General features: G+C 41.8%; 1 protein-coding gene across 1 annotated transcript; it reads left to right on the top strand.

Annotated features, from left to right (window-relative positions):
* Window positions 1-720: 720 nt before the first annotated feature.
* On the top strand, window positions 721-13,990 carry mmp15a (matrix metallopeptidase 15a). The gene is given in 11 exon segments (XM_030731976.1): window positions 721-1,567; window positions 3,094-3,242; window positions 4,223-4,342; window positions 4,431-4,747; window positions 5,062-5,223; window positions 7,169-7,605; window positions 7,712-7,850; window positions 8,974-9,124; window positions 9,202-9,317; window positions 11,306-11,501; window positions 11,503-13,990. Coding segments are annotated over 11 exon segments (2,181 nt in total). The 5' UTR covers window positions 721-1,453; the 3' UTR covers window positions 11,783-13,990.
* Window positions 13,991-15,257: the final 1,267 nt, after the last annotated feature.

Below are 15,257 nucleotides of genomic sequence, written 5' to 3'. Positions count from 1 at the left end.
AACCAGGTAAAAGTCACACTGAGATTAAAATCTCTTTTCCAAGAGAGACCCAGCCAAGAGGGCAACAAAGATTACAACAAAAACAGCAACAAATACAACACAATCTAATAAATGACTATCGATCAACAACCCAACACATCTATGTAAATCAAATGGAATAACAGCTTAAGAGTGACATTAAAAGCAGTCACATTGACCACAGGACCTGTTTTCACATTCCCCTTAAAATGGACTAAACTCCAACAACGTAACCAGTTCTGACAATTTCAGCTCGTTCTGTAAATTATTCCAGGAAACAGGAGCAGCTTATTTAAAAGCCTTTTCCCCTGATTCCATTCTGACTCTGGGGACAAAGCAACATTATGAGAGTGAAGTCTATGCTGGTTTAAAATACCTGTACCGTCACTGCTGAAGGACCTTCAAAGGTTTGTTACACCTGTGCTTCACGCTTTAATCTCCGTGGAAGTTTTGTTACAAAGAAGCCAATTTTAATTTTATTTTGAGGAAGTTATACTTCCAAAAATGCATTTAAGGTAACATGTTATGGTACCATGTTATTTCTACATACTTTACATGAAGATCTTTATGCACAGTTAAATGAACGTCTCTGGTCACGTGGACCAGCTGTAGTGTGCCATTAAAAGCAATAGATGGCAGACTGACCATTACCTTATCTGGCCTTTTGCTGGGGTCAAGTTTGTCAAAACCATGAAAGGAGGGAGGTCTTAACGGGAAATTGTTAGCAGATATTTAATAGCAGATCCTTCCAAAAATGGGATCAAACATCTTCCGTCATTAAAACGCAACGAAGTCGATTTTTACAAAGAAAAAAAAAGTGGGGGGAAGAAAGTGGGGAGCAAATAGTTGGGGTTTGTGGGTGTGTGCGCGCTTTTTTGCATTTTCCCCAGAAATTGCTCAACAAGTGCTTTACTTTCGGCTTTCGTGCGCTCATTTCGGGACTCGGACGCTTGAGTTTGTTGGGAGAGACTTTCAGCAGGACTTTAAACTGAATTGTCTGCTGCCGATCAGCCATTGTGACCGTCAGAAAGGGGCGAGGACTTCTTCATTTGCCCACTGGCTTCTGCGTTAGCTCTGTGCGAAGAAACAGCCGTATGAGCAAACGCTTGGATGCTCCATGAGGCAGCCGAAACACATCAAAATCAAACTGCGACCAAGAATGGAGTAAAACCACTTTTATTTCCTTAAAACGCCTGGATTTGTGCCATACTTTGCAGTTTTCTTAAGTTAAAGTTTCTCATTTAAAAAAATAATGGCCAGATAGATCACTTTTCGCCGAAGTTAAATGTAAAAGGTGGTGAAGAGAACAAACCCTGCAGCTTTTTTCCCGTGCGTGATCTGCTTGTCGAAAGAAGCTGCTTGGTTTGATATTTGTCACCTTCGTCCTCATCACTCCACAAGTCTTTGCGGCCACGGGAGCAGATCAGAGAGAAAAATGACATCCCAGCAATCCTGGACTCAGATCATCATCACATCCGCGTCTTTATTCTCCCTGATCTTGTGCAGCACAGTGCCAGATGGCCCAGAGGAAGAAGGCTTCAGTGCCGAGGTATGGTGAAGGCTTTGTACGGGATAGACCGACCCTGTAGGTCGCCATCATGTTATTGAAATCATTTTGACAACAGTGTAAAATACTCAATCTGAGGAAATCCTGCTTTCAACAGTTTAATTGCATCATTACAAGTTCAAAACACCAGGTGGGCTGTTCAACTGGAGGGAAGTCATCTGACCTTTAGTCCTCTTTGCAAATAATAACGCTGCAGATGTGACAGACTGTTATGGAAGTGTGAATAAGAAAATACTTGGAGCTGAGTGTTAGCCTGCACCTATACTGCATTTAGAAGTGGGAATAATGTGCTGATAACCAGACAAGTACATCTGGAGTGTATCTAATGTGATTGCGAGCGGTTCTAACTTATGAAGCATCCTTACACAGCCCACCAGCTGTAATCACACTTTTTCATATTTTAGGTTAATATATAAGTGGGTATTTTTTTTAAAAGTGAAAACCAATTATTTGAAAAGCTGTAAACTGACCTCTGAATGACTTTGACATGTTTAGACTATTCACAAACTCCATGCCATGTAATGGCTTATTAAGGTGTGTAATCATATAACATTAACTGTAAACAGGAACTAATTGTGAATGAAAGTGCATGGAAAGGTTGACCAATGCATGGATACACACCAAAGACACTGAACACCACATAATAATAATAATGTTTTAAGCACTGCCTTTAAATGTTTAACTGGGACATTATTCTAACTTTATTCTTTTAATTAAACTAAACTGATGTAGGAAAGTTTTTATTTCTGTTGGGGTTTGGCACACCCGATTTCATAACAGGGTTTTCCTTGAGGCTTTTGTGTAAATAAACCTATTTTGACATTTGATGGGTTAAGACTTGTCCTGCTATCCAAAAAAAAAAAAAAAAAAAAAAAACCCTCAGGATTTTCTGTCTTAGTGTGTGGATGCGTGAAGGTGTTCTGCCTTTGACCTGTGTTCATACTGTCCATGCATGAAAGTGTGTGTACAGTCTTTGCATTCTGCTGCTGAGGCTTCTTAAAGGGCACATCTTAATGCCTGACAAAGGATTTGTTTCCCCCCCTCTGCAGCCATCATCCTGTTTTGTGACTACGTGGCTCAAGTTCAGTGTCAGCAAACATGAAACAAAAACATAATAATTCACAACATGTGCCACTTCTTTCAGCAGAAACCTCTGGTGCACATGCAGAGCTATATGTTTAGCTGGTGTACCCACAGGACTGACATACAGTTTATTCAGTGTCAGTAACCTTTGAGTTTTCCCGTGTCTATCCTCTCCTCATCTTGGCTGTCAAAGCAGGAACGAAATAGCAGGAATGTCCTAATGTTAGTGCGAGCCATCTGGTTTATGTTTCTACTTTCTCCTCAGATGCACAACAGTACTGCTCTCCCAACAGCTGTGGCTGTCATACTCATGTATACACCAAGCATTCCTGACACACAAGAACAGACTCATGTTATCCCTTTTTTCCCTGTGGCCAACTTCATCAAGTCTGACTTCTTTGACCTCCTTTTTTTTTTTCATACAGGCATGGCTTCGTAAATTTGGCTACCTGTCTCAGGCCAGCAGGCAGATGTCCACCATGCAGTCAGCTCAGATTATGTCCAAAGCTATCAGTGACATGCAGCGCTTCTATGGACTGGAGGTGACTGGGGAGATGGACCCTGCAACACTCTCGTAAGCCCTTTATCTGTCATGTTGCAAACCACAAAGTGAGCCCAGGGATCTTTTGGGGTCTGTTTTAAAACCTGCAGGCTTTTTTTTTTTTTTGTCATTTGCATCTTTTAAATTCTATTTCTGCAGAATTTAATAATGTTTTATGGTAAGGCAGCAGTTTAACTTTGTTTAGATCACCTCTTTACTAATGAGGCAGGAGAGCTGTTGTGGCATATCCTTACATGACCTTTGCTCATTGTATTCTCCTACTGTGCACTTATGCACAGTCTTAAAGGAGCAGTGCAACTTTAGGGGGAAACAGTGTGTTTTGTGATTTTCTTGTCAAGTGTGAAGACAAGTGAGAACATTGTTGCCAATTCCTGTGTTTATACTGTAGTATTGTAGTAAAACTACAAATACCTGCCAGTTAGTTTAGCTTTGCATAAAGCTTGGAAACTGAGGGATCCATCCATCCATCCATCCATCCATCCATCATTTTATCCAATTCAGGGTCGCGAGGGAGCTGAGCCTATCTCAGCTGTCATAGGGCATGAGGCAGGGTGTCAATCTGTCGCAGGTCAAACTCACAGAGATGGATAACCATTTACACTCACAGCCAATTTAGAATCACAAATTAACCTAACCACCCCATACATGTCTGTGGGAGTACCCAGAGAGAACATGCGACCTCCACACAGAAAGGCCCCAGATTAGATTAGAACCCAGGAACTTCTTGCTGTGAGGCGACGGTGCAAACTTTTCCACTTTGCTAAATGCTCCAGGTTGCAGCATGCTAGGGAATATTTCTCCCAAAAATTCCCAAGATCTACATCAAAATATATGACTAAAAATTTAGTTGATGACTTTGAGAAAGCTAATATATACATCATTTTCTAGAATTGAGAAAATTCTTCATTCTCATTTTAAAGTTTAGACTTTGCGCGTGTGTGTCTGTCTGACTCGTGATGTGTGTGTCTGCGTGCGCGTGTGTGCTTGTGCAGGGCCATGCGACGGCCTCGTTGTGGCCTCCCTGACAGACCAGAGGAGCTGGTTGACAGATCACGAAAGAAGCGCTATGTTCTCACTGGGCAGCGGTGGGACAAGGACCACATCACCTACAGGTTTCCAGCACTGAATTAAAGAATTAAACTACAACAAATGAAAATGTTACACAGAGCAGCTCTATTAAGATTTTTCTTCTGATTTCAGTATAATGAACCAAAACATCCCTCCCTCTCTGGGAGAGGAGCGGACGTTCGATGCGATCCGCAAAGCCTTCGATGTGTGGAGACAGGTCACGCCGCTCACCTTCGAGGAGCTACCACCTGAAAACAGCATCAACGGGAGCCAGGCGAAGCTCGCTGACATCCTGCTGTTGTTTGCCTCTGGTTTCCATGGTGATATGTCACTGTTTGATGGAGAGGGTGGGTCTCTGGCCCATGCCTACTATCCTGGACCAGGAATAGGTGGGGATACACACTTTGATGCAGATGAGCCTTGGACACTGGACAACCATAACCCAGAAGGTCAGTGGGTTTGTTTTCTCTGCTTGTGTGAGACTGTGAACTTTCATCTCTGACCAGTAGCTGGTTTGGTTGTTATCAACTGAAACCTGAAAGGTTCCCTGAGTACACAACTAAGACTTTTTATTTTTTTTAAACAAATGTTTTCCTCAGTTTGCGCTAGGTTAACAACATCTTAATGCAAATTCAGTATTTACAGTGCCTTTTACCTTTATTTGCATTCACTCTAACTATAAAGTAATGCATATTTTCCTTGTTGTGTGTACGCTTAAGACAAATAATACGCTGCTATGTGTGTCTCACTTCTTGTCTTGTAGGTATAGATCTCTTCCTGGTTGCGGTCCATGAGTTCGGTCATGCTCTGGGTCTGGAGCATTCAGATAACCCCAGTGCTACAATGGCTCCTTTCTACCAGTGGGTTCACACACAAAACTTCACACTCCACGAGGATGACATCAGAGGCATACAGTACATATATGGTGAGAAACATATACTGCTCTACTAAACCTGTTTATTTTTTTTATGTCTTCAACAATACAAACAGTTATTTAAAGTCTCTACCAGCATCATTTGGACTAATAACATCAGACTATTGGTGTCTTTTAATAGTGGTATTTCACATGAGGTGTTCCAAAGATATCTGTCCCATTATTTCGGCTGCAGAGCTTCTGAATCTGTGCATATAGAAGTGATTATGTCAAAAAGCCGCAATGCAAACCAAATAATTATAGTCTTCCCTACCCCTGCATTGAAAGGCTTCTCAGCTTGGCTGTGTAGACTGAGAATCGTTTTTGTCTGTATTGTCGAGACACTTGAATGGTTTCATTCTGCCTGAGGATGGTGTGCAGGGGGCAGGACTGCGAAATAGCAAAGCCAAACAGTGAAAGCCAACGTTCTGATCTTTTGTTTTCATACTTTGAGCTTCTATCACTGCGGGGTCAGAGCAAAATGTCAGTTTTATTTTGATGCCGTATCACGCTCATATCACATCTGGATCCTTAAGGAGGAATACAAGAAGCAGCAGATGCAGACACTTCACTGGAACTCCTTCAAAACAGCGTGTCATGCATGCCAGTGTGATGAGCCAGTCTTTTTGCCAGTGAATAGATGGTATTGTTAATTGATAGATGACATTTGTCTGTGTGTCGGGGTGTATGTGCTCAGCGGGGACACCCTTATTGGAGCTGTGATTTTAGACCAAAACATATTTGTCTCTTAAACTGCAGACATGGATTCTTCACACTTTTGCTTAAGATAAAAAGATTTTCCACAAGTTTCATGGTTCCCTTTTTTTTCATCCTTGTCTTTGCTGTTTTGCCCTCCTCAAATCTCTTGTGCCACATGGTGCATCAGCGAGGTTCATCTCAGGTGTATGGCATATGTTAGCTTATTGTTTTGATTTTACATCCCACGGCCTTACTGTTTGATTCTCTCACCCACCCCCAGAGCAGCCTGTTCAGCGCAGCAGGCCGCTGTTTAACATAACCTTCCTTACCTTCAGAGCATCAAACAGAAAAAGTTAAAGGTTTTAGTGGAGTATTAACAGCCCTCTGGAGATGGTGGAGACAAAACTGAGCTAAAAGGAGAAAGAGTATCAGACTTGCATTTACCAGCTGGACAGACACAAACTGCTGCTCATTACACTGTTTGCTCATGGCTTTAACAACTTTCTCCTAGCTGGCCAGCCTTAAAGTTTGATAGGATTGAATGACATCTTTGGGTTTGGGGTGTATTTTCTTTTTGAGCAAAAATCTTTGTAACATCAGTAGAACTGTTTGCCTCTTTCCAGGGCAGGGGCTTTTTCCTTTCTTTGTGCAGAGACATAGACACGCCTACTGGTATGAATCCTGTTTTCCTATGATGAAAATGGCCAACTAAGGTCTTTCATAAAAGTGTACTTTTTATTGCACTGGAATACAGTTTAGTTTAAAAGAAGGGGTCCATATATGTGTGTGTAAGTAAAATGAAATGATGCAGTAAACAGAGATTTGAGTAAGTAATCAAAAACTAATTACATTAATTAAGTGACACAAAAAAAGGATGTGAATATTGCTTTGTGCCATGATCTGCTACTTCCCTGCTTGGAAAATGCAGGGCCTTGTAAACCGCTGCAGATGTTGAGCAATACTTTTGGCTCTGTGTAACTCAATACATCTTAAAGCACATCAGCTGATATGTGTTACATAACTGGTTTTATCTGTGTGTTTTCCTCTCTTAGCAACCAGCAGGGCAGATTTTTTCCAAAAAGCAGCAGCATAGTGACAGTCAATTGAGCGAGCTTAAACCTGTTCCACAAAATGGAAAATTATATTCAGTTTGCTGCAGGATATTAAGTTGGAAAGGGGGAAAATTAAAAAAAATATATCGTCTAATACCACACAGACAGACTGGAGCCTTTCCTGTTCCCTCTTTTTTTTAAACCAGGTCCTCCCCTCATCACCGAAGCTTCCCCCACTTCTCCGCTTGCTTCTGGCAATGACCCCACTGTTGACTCCCCCACCTCCCCTTCGCGCCCAGAAGATGAGCCCACCTCTTATTCTCCAGCTGATCCCCCACAAAACCCAACTGACACTGACCTGGATCCTCCCACCCAACCACACACAAGCCCCAGCCCTACCTCCCCTTCCATCCTCCCCACCTTCACCTCCACCACCACCACCACCACCACCACCACCGAAACCCAGCCTGAGCCGGAACCTGTCACTCCACAAAAAGATATCCCTCGTCCTCCTCCTCCACCTCCTCCAAGGTCGCCTGCTCCTCCTCGGCCTCCCAAGCTGCCAGACAACCAGCCCCCCAACATCTGTGATGGAGACTTTGATACAGTGACCCTGCTGAGGGGGGAGATGTTTGTCTTCAAGGTAAACAAACAGGACCTCGCTCACAGCCACAACATTCGAGCCCTGCAAGGGGAAGTAAATAAAACTGAAGAAAGATACACATCATTTATTTTGCTTGCTTTTGCAGGGTAGCTGGTTCTGGCGGGTGCGAAGGAACCGCGTCCTTGATAACTACCCCATGCCGATATCTGTATTCTGGAACGGCCTCCCCACTGACATTGACGCAGCCTACGAACGTCACGATGGGAAATTTGTCTTTTTTAAAGGTATGTTTATGACAAATAAAACCAGTCATTTCAGTAACACAGCACCCACATGCAGAGCAGATTGTGTTACATAAAAACCTTCCTGGAAAGCTGTGTTATTATTATATTATTATTATTATTATTATTATTATTATTATTATATAGTTTAGTTCCCTGCTTGGGGGCATGACACCCGGGTTGTTGCTTTCCCTTTTTTTTGAAGAGCAGTATAAGGCAGCTCTGTAAAGACGTAATAAACACAAGGTTATGAATAATTCAACTCGACATATCTGACACATACATGCGCACAAGGAAATGTTTAAAACACTAAAGAAAAAGAAAGAATAAACCACTGTTAAAACATTCTGACAGTATGGCTGCAGATGGTGAGAGAGTGCCGAGTTTGCATTTATTAATATGTGTTTATGAGTTCATTGGGTGTTTTGAACAAGGCCAATGCAGCGTGGCAGCTGTTATTGGCCCCATACCACTCCGCTCCAGCTGAGCCCCAAATGGCCTCATGAAAGCGGTGGAGAGTTGCATCAGCCTTCTCTGATTGCACTGCCCCAGATGTGAACAGCTGTGGTGCTTTGACTTTTACAGTGAGACAATATGGTGATTTTTTTTTTTTTTCCATGCATTTTCAGGATTTCTGTAGCTTCCGATCACAGATTTCTTCTCATTAACCACTGTGGAAACGTGTGTCAATTTCTGTTGCTTTATGGTCATGTGACAGGTTTAAGGTGTTTATTTAAAGGAAAGAAGTATATGCATCAAAACCTAAAACTTTTGTCCACATGAAACCAAAATAATGATACTATAAGACCAAAAAAAATCTGGTCGTCTTTTCAAATCAAATTCACACATTAGCTCATGTATTACACTTCAGTACAGTATATGGGATTGAAGTGCATTGCAGCAGCCTGGCAGTAGAAGTGGAAAATCAACCTTCACATATGGAAATCATGGAAAATGTGTGTTATGCATACCATTTCTACCTTGCCTGTCTTTTCTGCTTTTCTTCTGGAGTGAATAAACCTCCTATATATGCCATGTGTGCTGACTATGAGGTTCTCTTCATCTGCCCTGCTCTCCGTTCCTTTCTTCTGTGTAATATAAGAATTGTCTCCTTCTGTCCCTGCAGGTGATCGATACTGGGTGTTCAGGGAGGCTGACGTGATGCCAGGGTACCCACAGCCCATATATCACTATGGGAAAGGAGTTCCTCCACATGGGATCGACACAGCTATCTGGTGGGAGCCCAATGAATACACATACTTCTTCTCAGGAGACAGGTATGATTCAGATACATGCAACGTCGAGGTTTTAACACCATGTAGACGTCTTAATGCGTCTTATTGTTTTTGTGCAGGTACTGGAGATACAACGAAGAGACCCGAACCACAGACCGCGACTTCCCCAAACCAATCAGCAGATGGGGCAGGATCCCGCCCTCCCCCAAAGGCGCCTTCCTCAGTGATGATGGGGGTAAATAATGAGTTTAAATTGAGCAATTTACTAGGTTTTATTCCAGCAGTGGAAACATTCACTAGCTTTGGTTTCTGAGAATCACAGTAAACATCAAAAGCTGTAAATTCAGCGTTGGAAGCGTGAGAACAGCATGACAGACGGGGTAGAGGTGTAAGAAGTGAAAGAATGAAAGGTTAGAGTGAAATGGTGTGTGTGAAAGAGTGGAGTGGATGGTTAGGCTGGATCAACAAAGCCGAGAAAGAGAGAGAGAGAACATAGCGAGGAAAGAGAGCTCTGGTCTGAGGGTTGGCGCGTCCTTCCTTTTGTAAATTAGATTTGTGTCAGAGCAGCTCTAAATGCACTCAGTGACAGTCAAATCTCATCTCCACCCAAATGCTTCTAATGTCTCCCTGGCAGCCTGGTTTCCACAACAGAGCTAAATTTGCACACAGAAATTTACCCCAAGAAGAATGTGTGTGCTTCTTCATGCAGCATATTGTCAATTAGTGCATGATGGCAACATATTTTATGGGTTTATTGCATTTTGGTAATTTCATACAGACAAATTTATGCATAATCTTGCCTACTTGGCTAACACAGTCAGGCCTGGCCCTAGTAAAGGCAGTGTAAAGGGAAACAATGTTATTCAAACCTACCTGGCCCTGTGTGAAAAAGTAATTGTCCCCTAAACCTAATAACTGGTTGTGTCACCCTTGGCAGCAAGAACTGCAGTCGAGCGTTTGCAGTAACTGGCAATGAGGCTTTCACTGAGTCGCTGTGGAGGAATTTTGGCCCACTTTCTTTGCAGAATTGTTTTAATTCAGCCACATTGCAGGGTTTTTGAGGATGAACAGCCTGTTTAAGGTCATGTCAGAGCATTATTCTGATCTAAGTCTGGACTTTAATTAAGCCCCTCCAAAACCTTCATTTTGCTTTGTGTTTTGTTTGTTTGTTTGTTTTTTTGAGCCATTCAGAGGTGGACTTCCTGGTGTGATCATTGTCCTGCTGCATAACTCAAGTGCACTTGAGCTTCGGGGCACAAACTGATGTCCATACATTCTCCTTTAGTATTTTCTGTGAGGGAGCAGAATTCCTGGTTTCATCAATTACGACAAGCCAGAACTTTTTAAAGCAGCCCCAAACCATTACGCTACCCCCATCATGTTTGACTGTTGGTATGATGTTCTTTTTATGAAATGCTGTGTTAGTTTTATGCCATATGTAACGGGACACAAACCTTCCAAAAAGTTCAACTTTTGTCCCGTCAGTCCACAGAATATTTTCCCAAATGTCTTCTGGATCATCAAGAGGTTTCTTGGCAAATATGAGATGAGCCTTTGTGGAGGCAAGTGCAGTTCTTTAGATGTTCTGGGTTCTTTTGTGAACTCCTGGATGAGTCGTCGATACGCTTTTGGAGCAATTTTGGTAGGCCGATCGCTCCTGGGAAGGTTCACCACTGTTCCAAGTTTTCTCCATTTGTGGGTAATGGCTCTCACCGAAGCCTAAGACTGATTGATGCCACTGGCTTTGTTTCTCAGCTGTTTCTTTGGATCGTAGCATGATGTGTTGTTTTTTTAAGATCTTTCAACCTACTTCAGTTTGTCAGACAGGTTCTTTTTAAGTGATTTCTTGATTCAGTGGGTCTGGCAGTAATTAGGCCTGGGTGTGGCTAGTGAATTTAAACTCAGCTTTCCAAAAAAAATGTGGTTAATAGATAATTTAACAAGCTGGGGGCAATTACTTTTTCACACAGGGCCAGGTAAGTTTGAAAAGCTTTTTTCCCGTAATAAATTAAATCATTTAAAAACTTTGTAATACTCAGGTTATTCTCTAATCAAGACAGAAGCAAATACTTCTATAGTTCTATAATTAACTACACCCTCCATTCACATGAAGGGGTAGATAGCCAAGAGTCTAGCTCCCAAACATCATCGCTGTACATATTAAACATTTACATTTTCAAATAAAGGCTATTTAAAAATCTCTCCTGTCTTCTTCTCATGCAGCTTACACCTATTTCTACAAAGGCACCAATTACTGGAGATTTGACAATCGCAGGTCAGAAGCAGACAAAGGCTATCCCCGCTCCATCCTGAAGGATTTCATGGGCTGTGTGGGGATCCCTGACCCAAAGCCTGACACAGACACCGAGCAGGAGCCGGAAGACAAACCGGTCAACCCTTCAGACCGAGGCAAAGATGAGCAAAGAACCAGACAGAGGCCAGGACAAAGACACAAACTCGGAGCAAGAAGAAACCACTAAGCCTGACAGCACAGAGGAAGAGGAGGACAAAGATGTGAATGTGGTCGTGACAGTGGCTGACAATGAATCAAAGGTCATGACCCTGATTATGGTGGCTGTTCCCCTGGTGCTCATCTTGTGTATCCTCATCCTAATCTATGCCATCCTCAGGACTCTGCAGAACAAAGAGACACCGAGAGCTTTGGTGCACTGCAAGCGTTCGCTGCAGGATTGGGTCTGACACCCACAATTAGAAGAGATAGATCGGGTATCCGTCGTTTGTCTGGTGCAGTCACTGCCATCCAGTTTTTACTTTTGGCATTAGAGGAAAAGAAGCTTTGAAAGTTCAAGAAAGCTGATGAGTTACCACAATGTTTTGGGCCCCATTTGTCATTGTGAGAACTTTTATTGCTCATATGGCATGATTAAAAAGTAGTGAATTCAGCGCCTGTGGAGCTACAGTTTCCCACATTCTGACCTTGACTTTAGCTCTGCCAGACGTTTTTCTACTGTGCCTCTCTCTGTGCCTTCCAAATGTCTGAAAAAGTACCTCCAATTCAAAAAAAAAACCAACTTTCTTCACTTCATATAAAAAAATGACATTTCACCCACCTTAGGTGTACTATAAAAGACTCATAACTCACTAGGAATGTGTGATTACATTAATTCTAACCGGTTAGAGGAGGGACATCTGGGGGGGTTTATTTGTAGTCTAAATGCAGACAAAGTCTTTAGAGCACATATATTACACATACACAGAAGCACACATATGCAAAAAAAAAAAAAGTTTGCTTGCATTAATATGAACAATCTTCTATCATTTTGAATAAGTTGCTTCAACCATTTTTCGTCTGTTTAGAACAGATAATTTGCACTTTTGATTCTGTTTAAGCTGCCTTTGTTTTGCTGAGTTTGCTTTTCTGCAATCGTGTTTGTGTGTTCGTGCAAAGCAGAGATTCGCAGCACACACACAGGCCAAGCTCGTCCTCCTACCAGCACAGGAATGTTAGACAGCTGCGTGTGTCCATGACTGCCTGCTTCCCACTGAGCCCATTATGTCTGCCCTTTCCTGCACACATGACACACATTGCCTCAAGAAAATCTTGTATCTGCACTGATTAGTGCATACATGTTCACATATGTAGCTCGCTTACTCACCCATACAAAGGCCTATAGTTTTTTTTTGTGCACAGACACTTAGGCTCCAGCCTCCCCTCCTCTTGCCACAACCCTGTGCAGACTGCACCACTAAAAAACACGATCCCAGCGGAGACATATTGATATATGACCGGTGCCAGTGTTGGGATTTATTCACTTTTTATGAGAAGCATCAGGAATTATTGTGGTATTTTATAAAAATCTGCAGTCTCAGCCTGTGAAGAGTAAAAAGCAACTGTGTTCTCTTTTTTATCTCTGTCATTTTTTTCATGCTAAAGATAGAACTAAAGCTAATTATGTCTGCAAGGGAGAGGCCTGCAGGCTAGAGAAGAATGGATGAGGGGTCTGGTTTCTATTAAGTCCACATGTTGCTGATTTAGTACTGTCAGGCATGAGAAGAGGGGGGGGGAATGCAAAAAGGGGGAGTTATAAAAATGATGGTGAGTAAAGGGTAAAAGGGAAATGAGAGGGAATGAAATGAGGAGAGAAAGAAAGAAACTGAAGGAGGTAGAGACTAAGGAGGGGAGAGGGAGGGCTCTGTCAGCATTTCCTTTCCAGGTTTCTGTGAAAAAGGAGGCGCGGGGGAAGGAAGGAAAGAGAAAGGGAGGTTAGAAGGATTTAGAGGAGGGGCAATGCTGGCATTGTGCCTCCTGACCTACATTAGGCCACTTGAATCTGCTTCTCTTTTTCAACTCTTATTTTTGCCCTGCTCTGTTATGGGCTAGAGATGATTTTGACTGCTTTTTCCTCTCCACACCTTTGTTCATTCTTTATCTTTTTGTCTCGCTCTCTTGTTTTTTCATTGCCGTAACTTGCCATTCCCCAGTGTATTCATTTTCTTCTCCACTCATCTGGAAAGTCAGCTCAAGCATTTAAAAGAGAATTCATTTGCAGATGCATCTGCAGGATGTGATGTGATCTTGTCTTATTGTTGTTACCTGGCTCATCTATCAGCATTTTAGAGTTGTTAACCTTTGCTTTATGTTTCATTGTGCCTTTTTTTTCCTGTGAATACTGTGGGGGAATTTTTGTAAAAAAAAAAAAATATATAAATAGCATGGGGAAAATGTTTCTAATTCATTTCTTTTTTCTTACCTTATTATTTGTAGTTTTGCACATTTTGTGTGCATTCAGATGTTTTGTTAGAGCAGCGGTAGATTTTTTTTTTTTTTTTATGATGATGATGATGATGATGATGATGTTGATGCATGCAGGGCATGTTCAATGAGGCCTGTGCACTCCTGTGTAGAGTACATTAAAGATTTCACAATAAAACTTGGATAAAAAGCAACACAAGCCTTCTTTGCTGTTGTATGTTTTCACGTTGTGTCTATGCACCTTTAAACTGGTGTGCAAATGCCAAGTTCGGGGGGGGGGGGGGTCATTCATACCTTTGGCCACAAGAGGGAATTGTTGCTCCAAAAAATGCTGAAATATAAATCATGAAAATTTTTCTCCCCTGCATCTATTCAAACTGCACAGCTTTCAAATGTTGCATACCTAGGATTTTATCCTACTTAACTCTTTAACATTATTAACATATATTAATCTATTAAGATATAATTATTTGCAGCTAAAGTCAGTAGTTATTTTACAAATCAAAACTTTTCATTCAAAACGTGATCTCATAAAATGATGCAATAACACAGCAATGAAAATGAGGTCCTCTTTTGATGGCTACAGCAGTACTCATCTAATATTACTTGCAGTAAGTAAATTTGCTATTATGCATTTTTCTAAGTTAAATTTGAACATGTTTGTGTGTGAGTGTGTGTGTGTCTTTCCTATTAATTTTAGCAAAGGAGCCAAGTATCGAGTTCTGCACACATATGTAAAAGTGTGTATGAGTGTGTGTGTGTGAGCACATGAGCTCCATGCATGATTTCCTTTGTATGGTGAGAGCACCTTCCTGCGTCTCTTCATGTCAGAGGTAATCAGGATTAGTTTCCATCACAGATCATCCACCCTTCAGCTGCTCCCTATTTTCATTTTCTCTTCTTGGTTCCTTTTAATCTCTCTTTCTTTCTTCACCTTATTCTGGTCTATCGGACTTAATCAAATATCTCACTTTCAAAAAAATATTACGTTATTACAGCTCTTTTACACAATTAGACACAGCTGTGCACTACACAGTTCACTCTCTTTGTCCACTTTTTTTTCCCCCCAAAATTGCCTGTCACCAGGTCTTATCCAGATGTTCAATTAGGATTGAGGGCAGTGCGGGGCTACTATATTCCAGCCAAGGGCCAAGGGTCTGTGTCATCAACCTGTTTTCTCAGCTTATCCTGTGCTGAGCTGATAATGGGATCTAGCCTCTGCCTCCTGCCTCATCAGCACCATAAATGGTTTTCACTCTCAAATACAGCATGAGGCTTCTTTAAATGTGGCATGATAGGTCCATGTATCGGACTTTATCACTTCCTACCTGTCTACCTGCATAGTCTGACTGATCATCTACTCTTAGAAACCTATTTATTTTGATACCTATAAAATTGTCCTTTACAGCAGCTATTCTTTTTCAGCTCCATCTGAGAGTTTGCACGCCACAAGCCACAATG

The sequence above is a fragment of the Archocentrus centrarchus genome, chromosome 6 (assembly GCF_007364275.1).
Source record: "Archocentrus centrarchus isolate MPI-CPG fArcCen1 chromosome 6, fArcCen1, whole genome shotgun sequence".
Taxonomy (NCBI): domain Eukaryota; kingdom Metazoa; phylum Chordata; class Actinopteri; order Cichliformes; family Cichlidae; genus Archocentrus; species Archocentrus centrarchus.
This window is presented reverse-complemented; position numbering and strand designations above follow the sequence as displayed.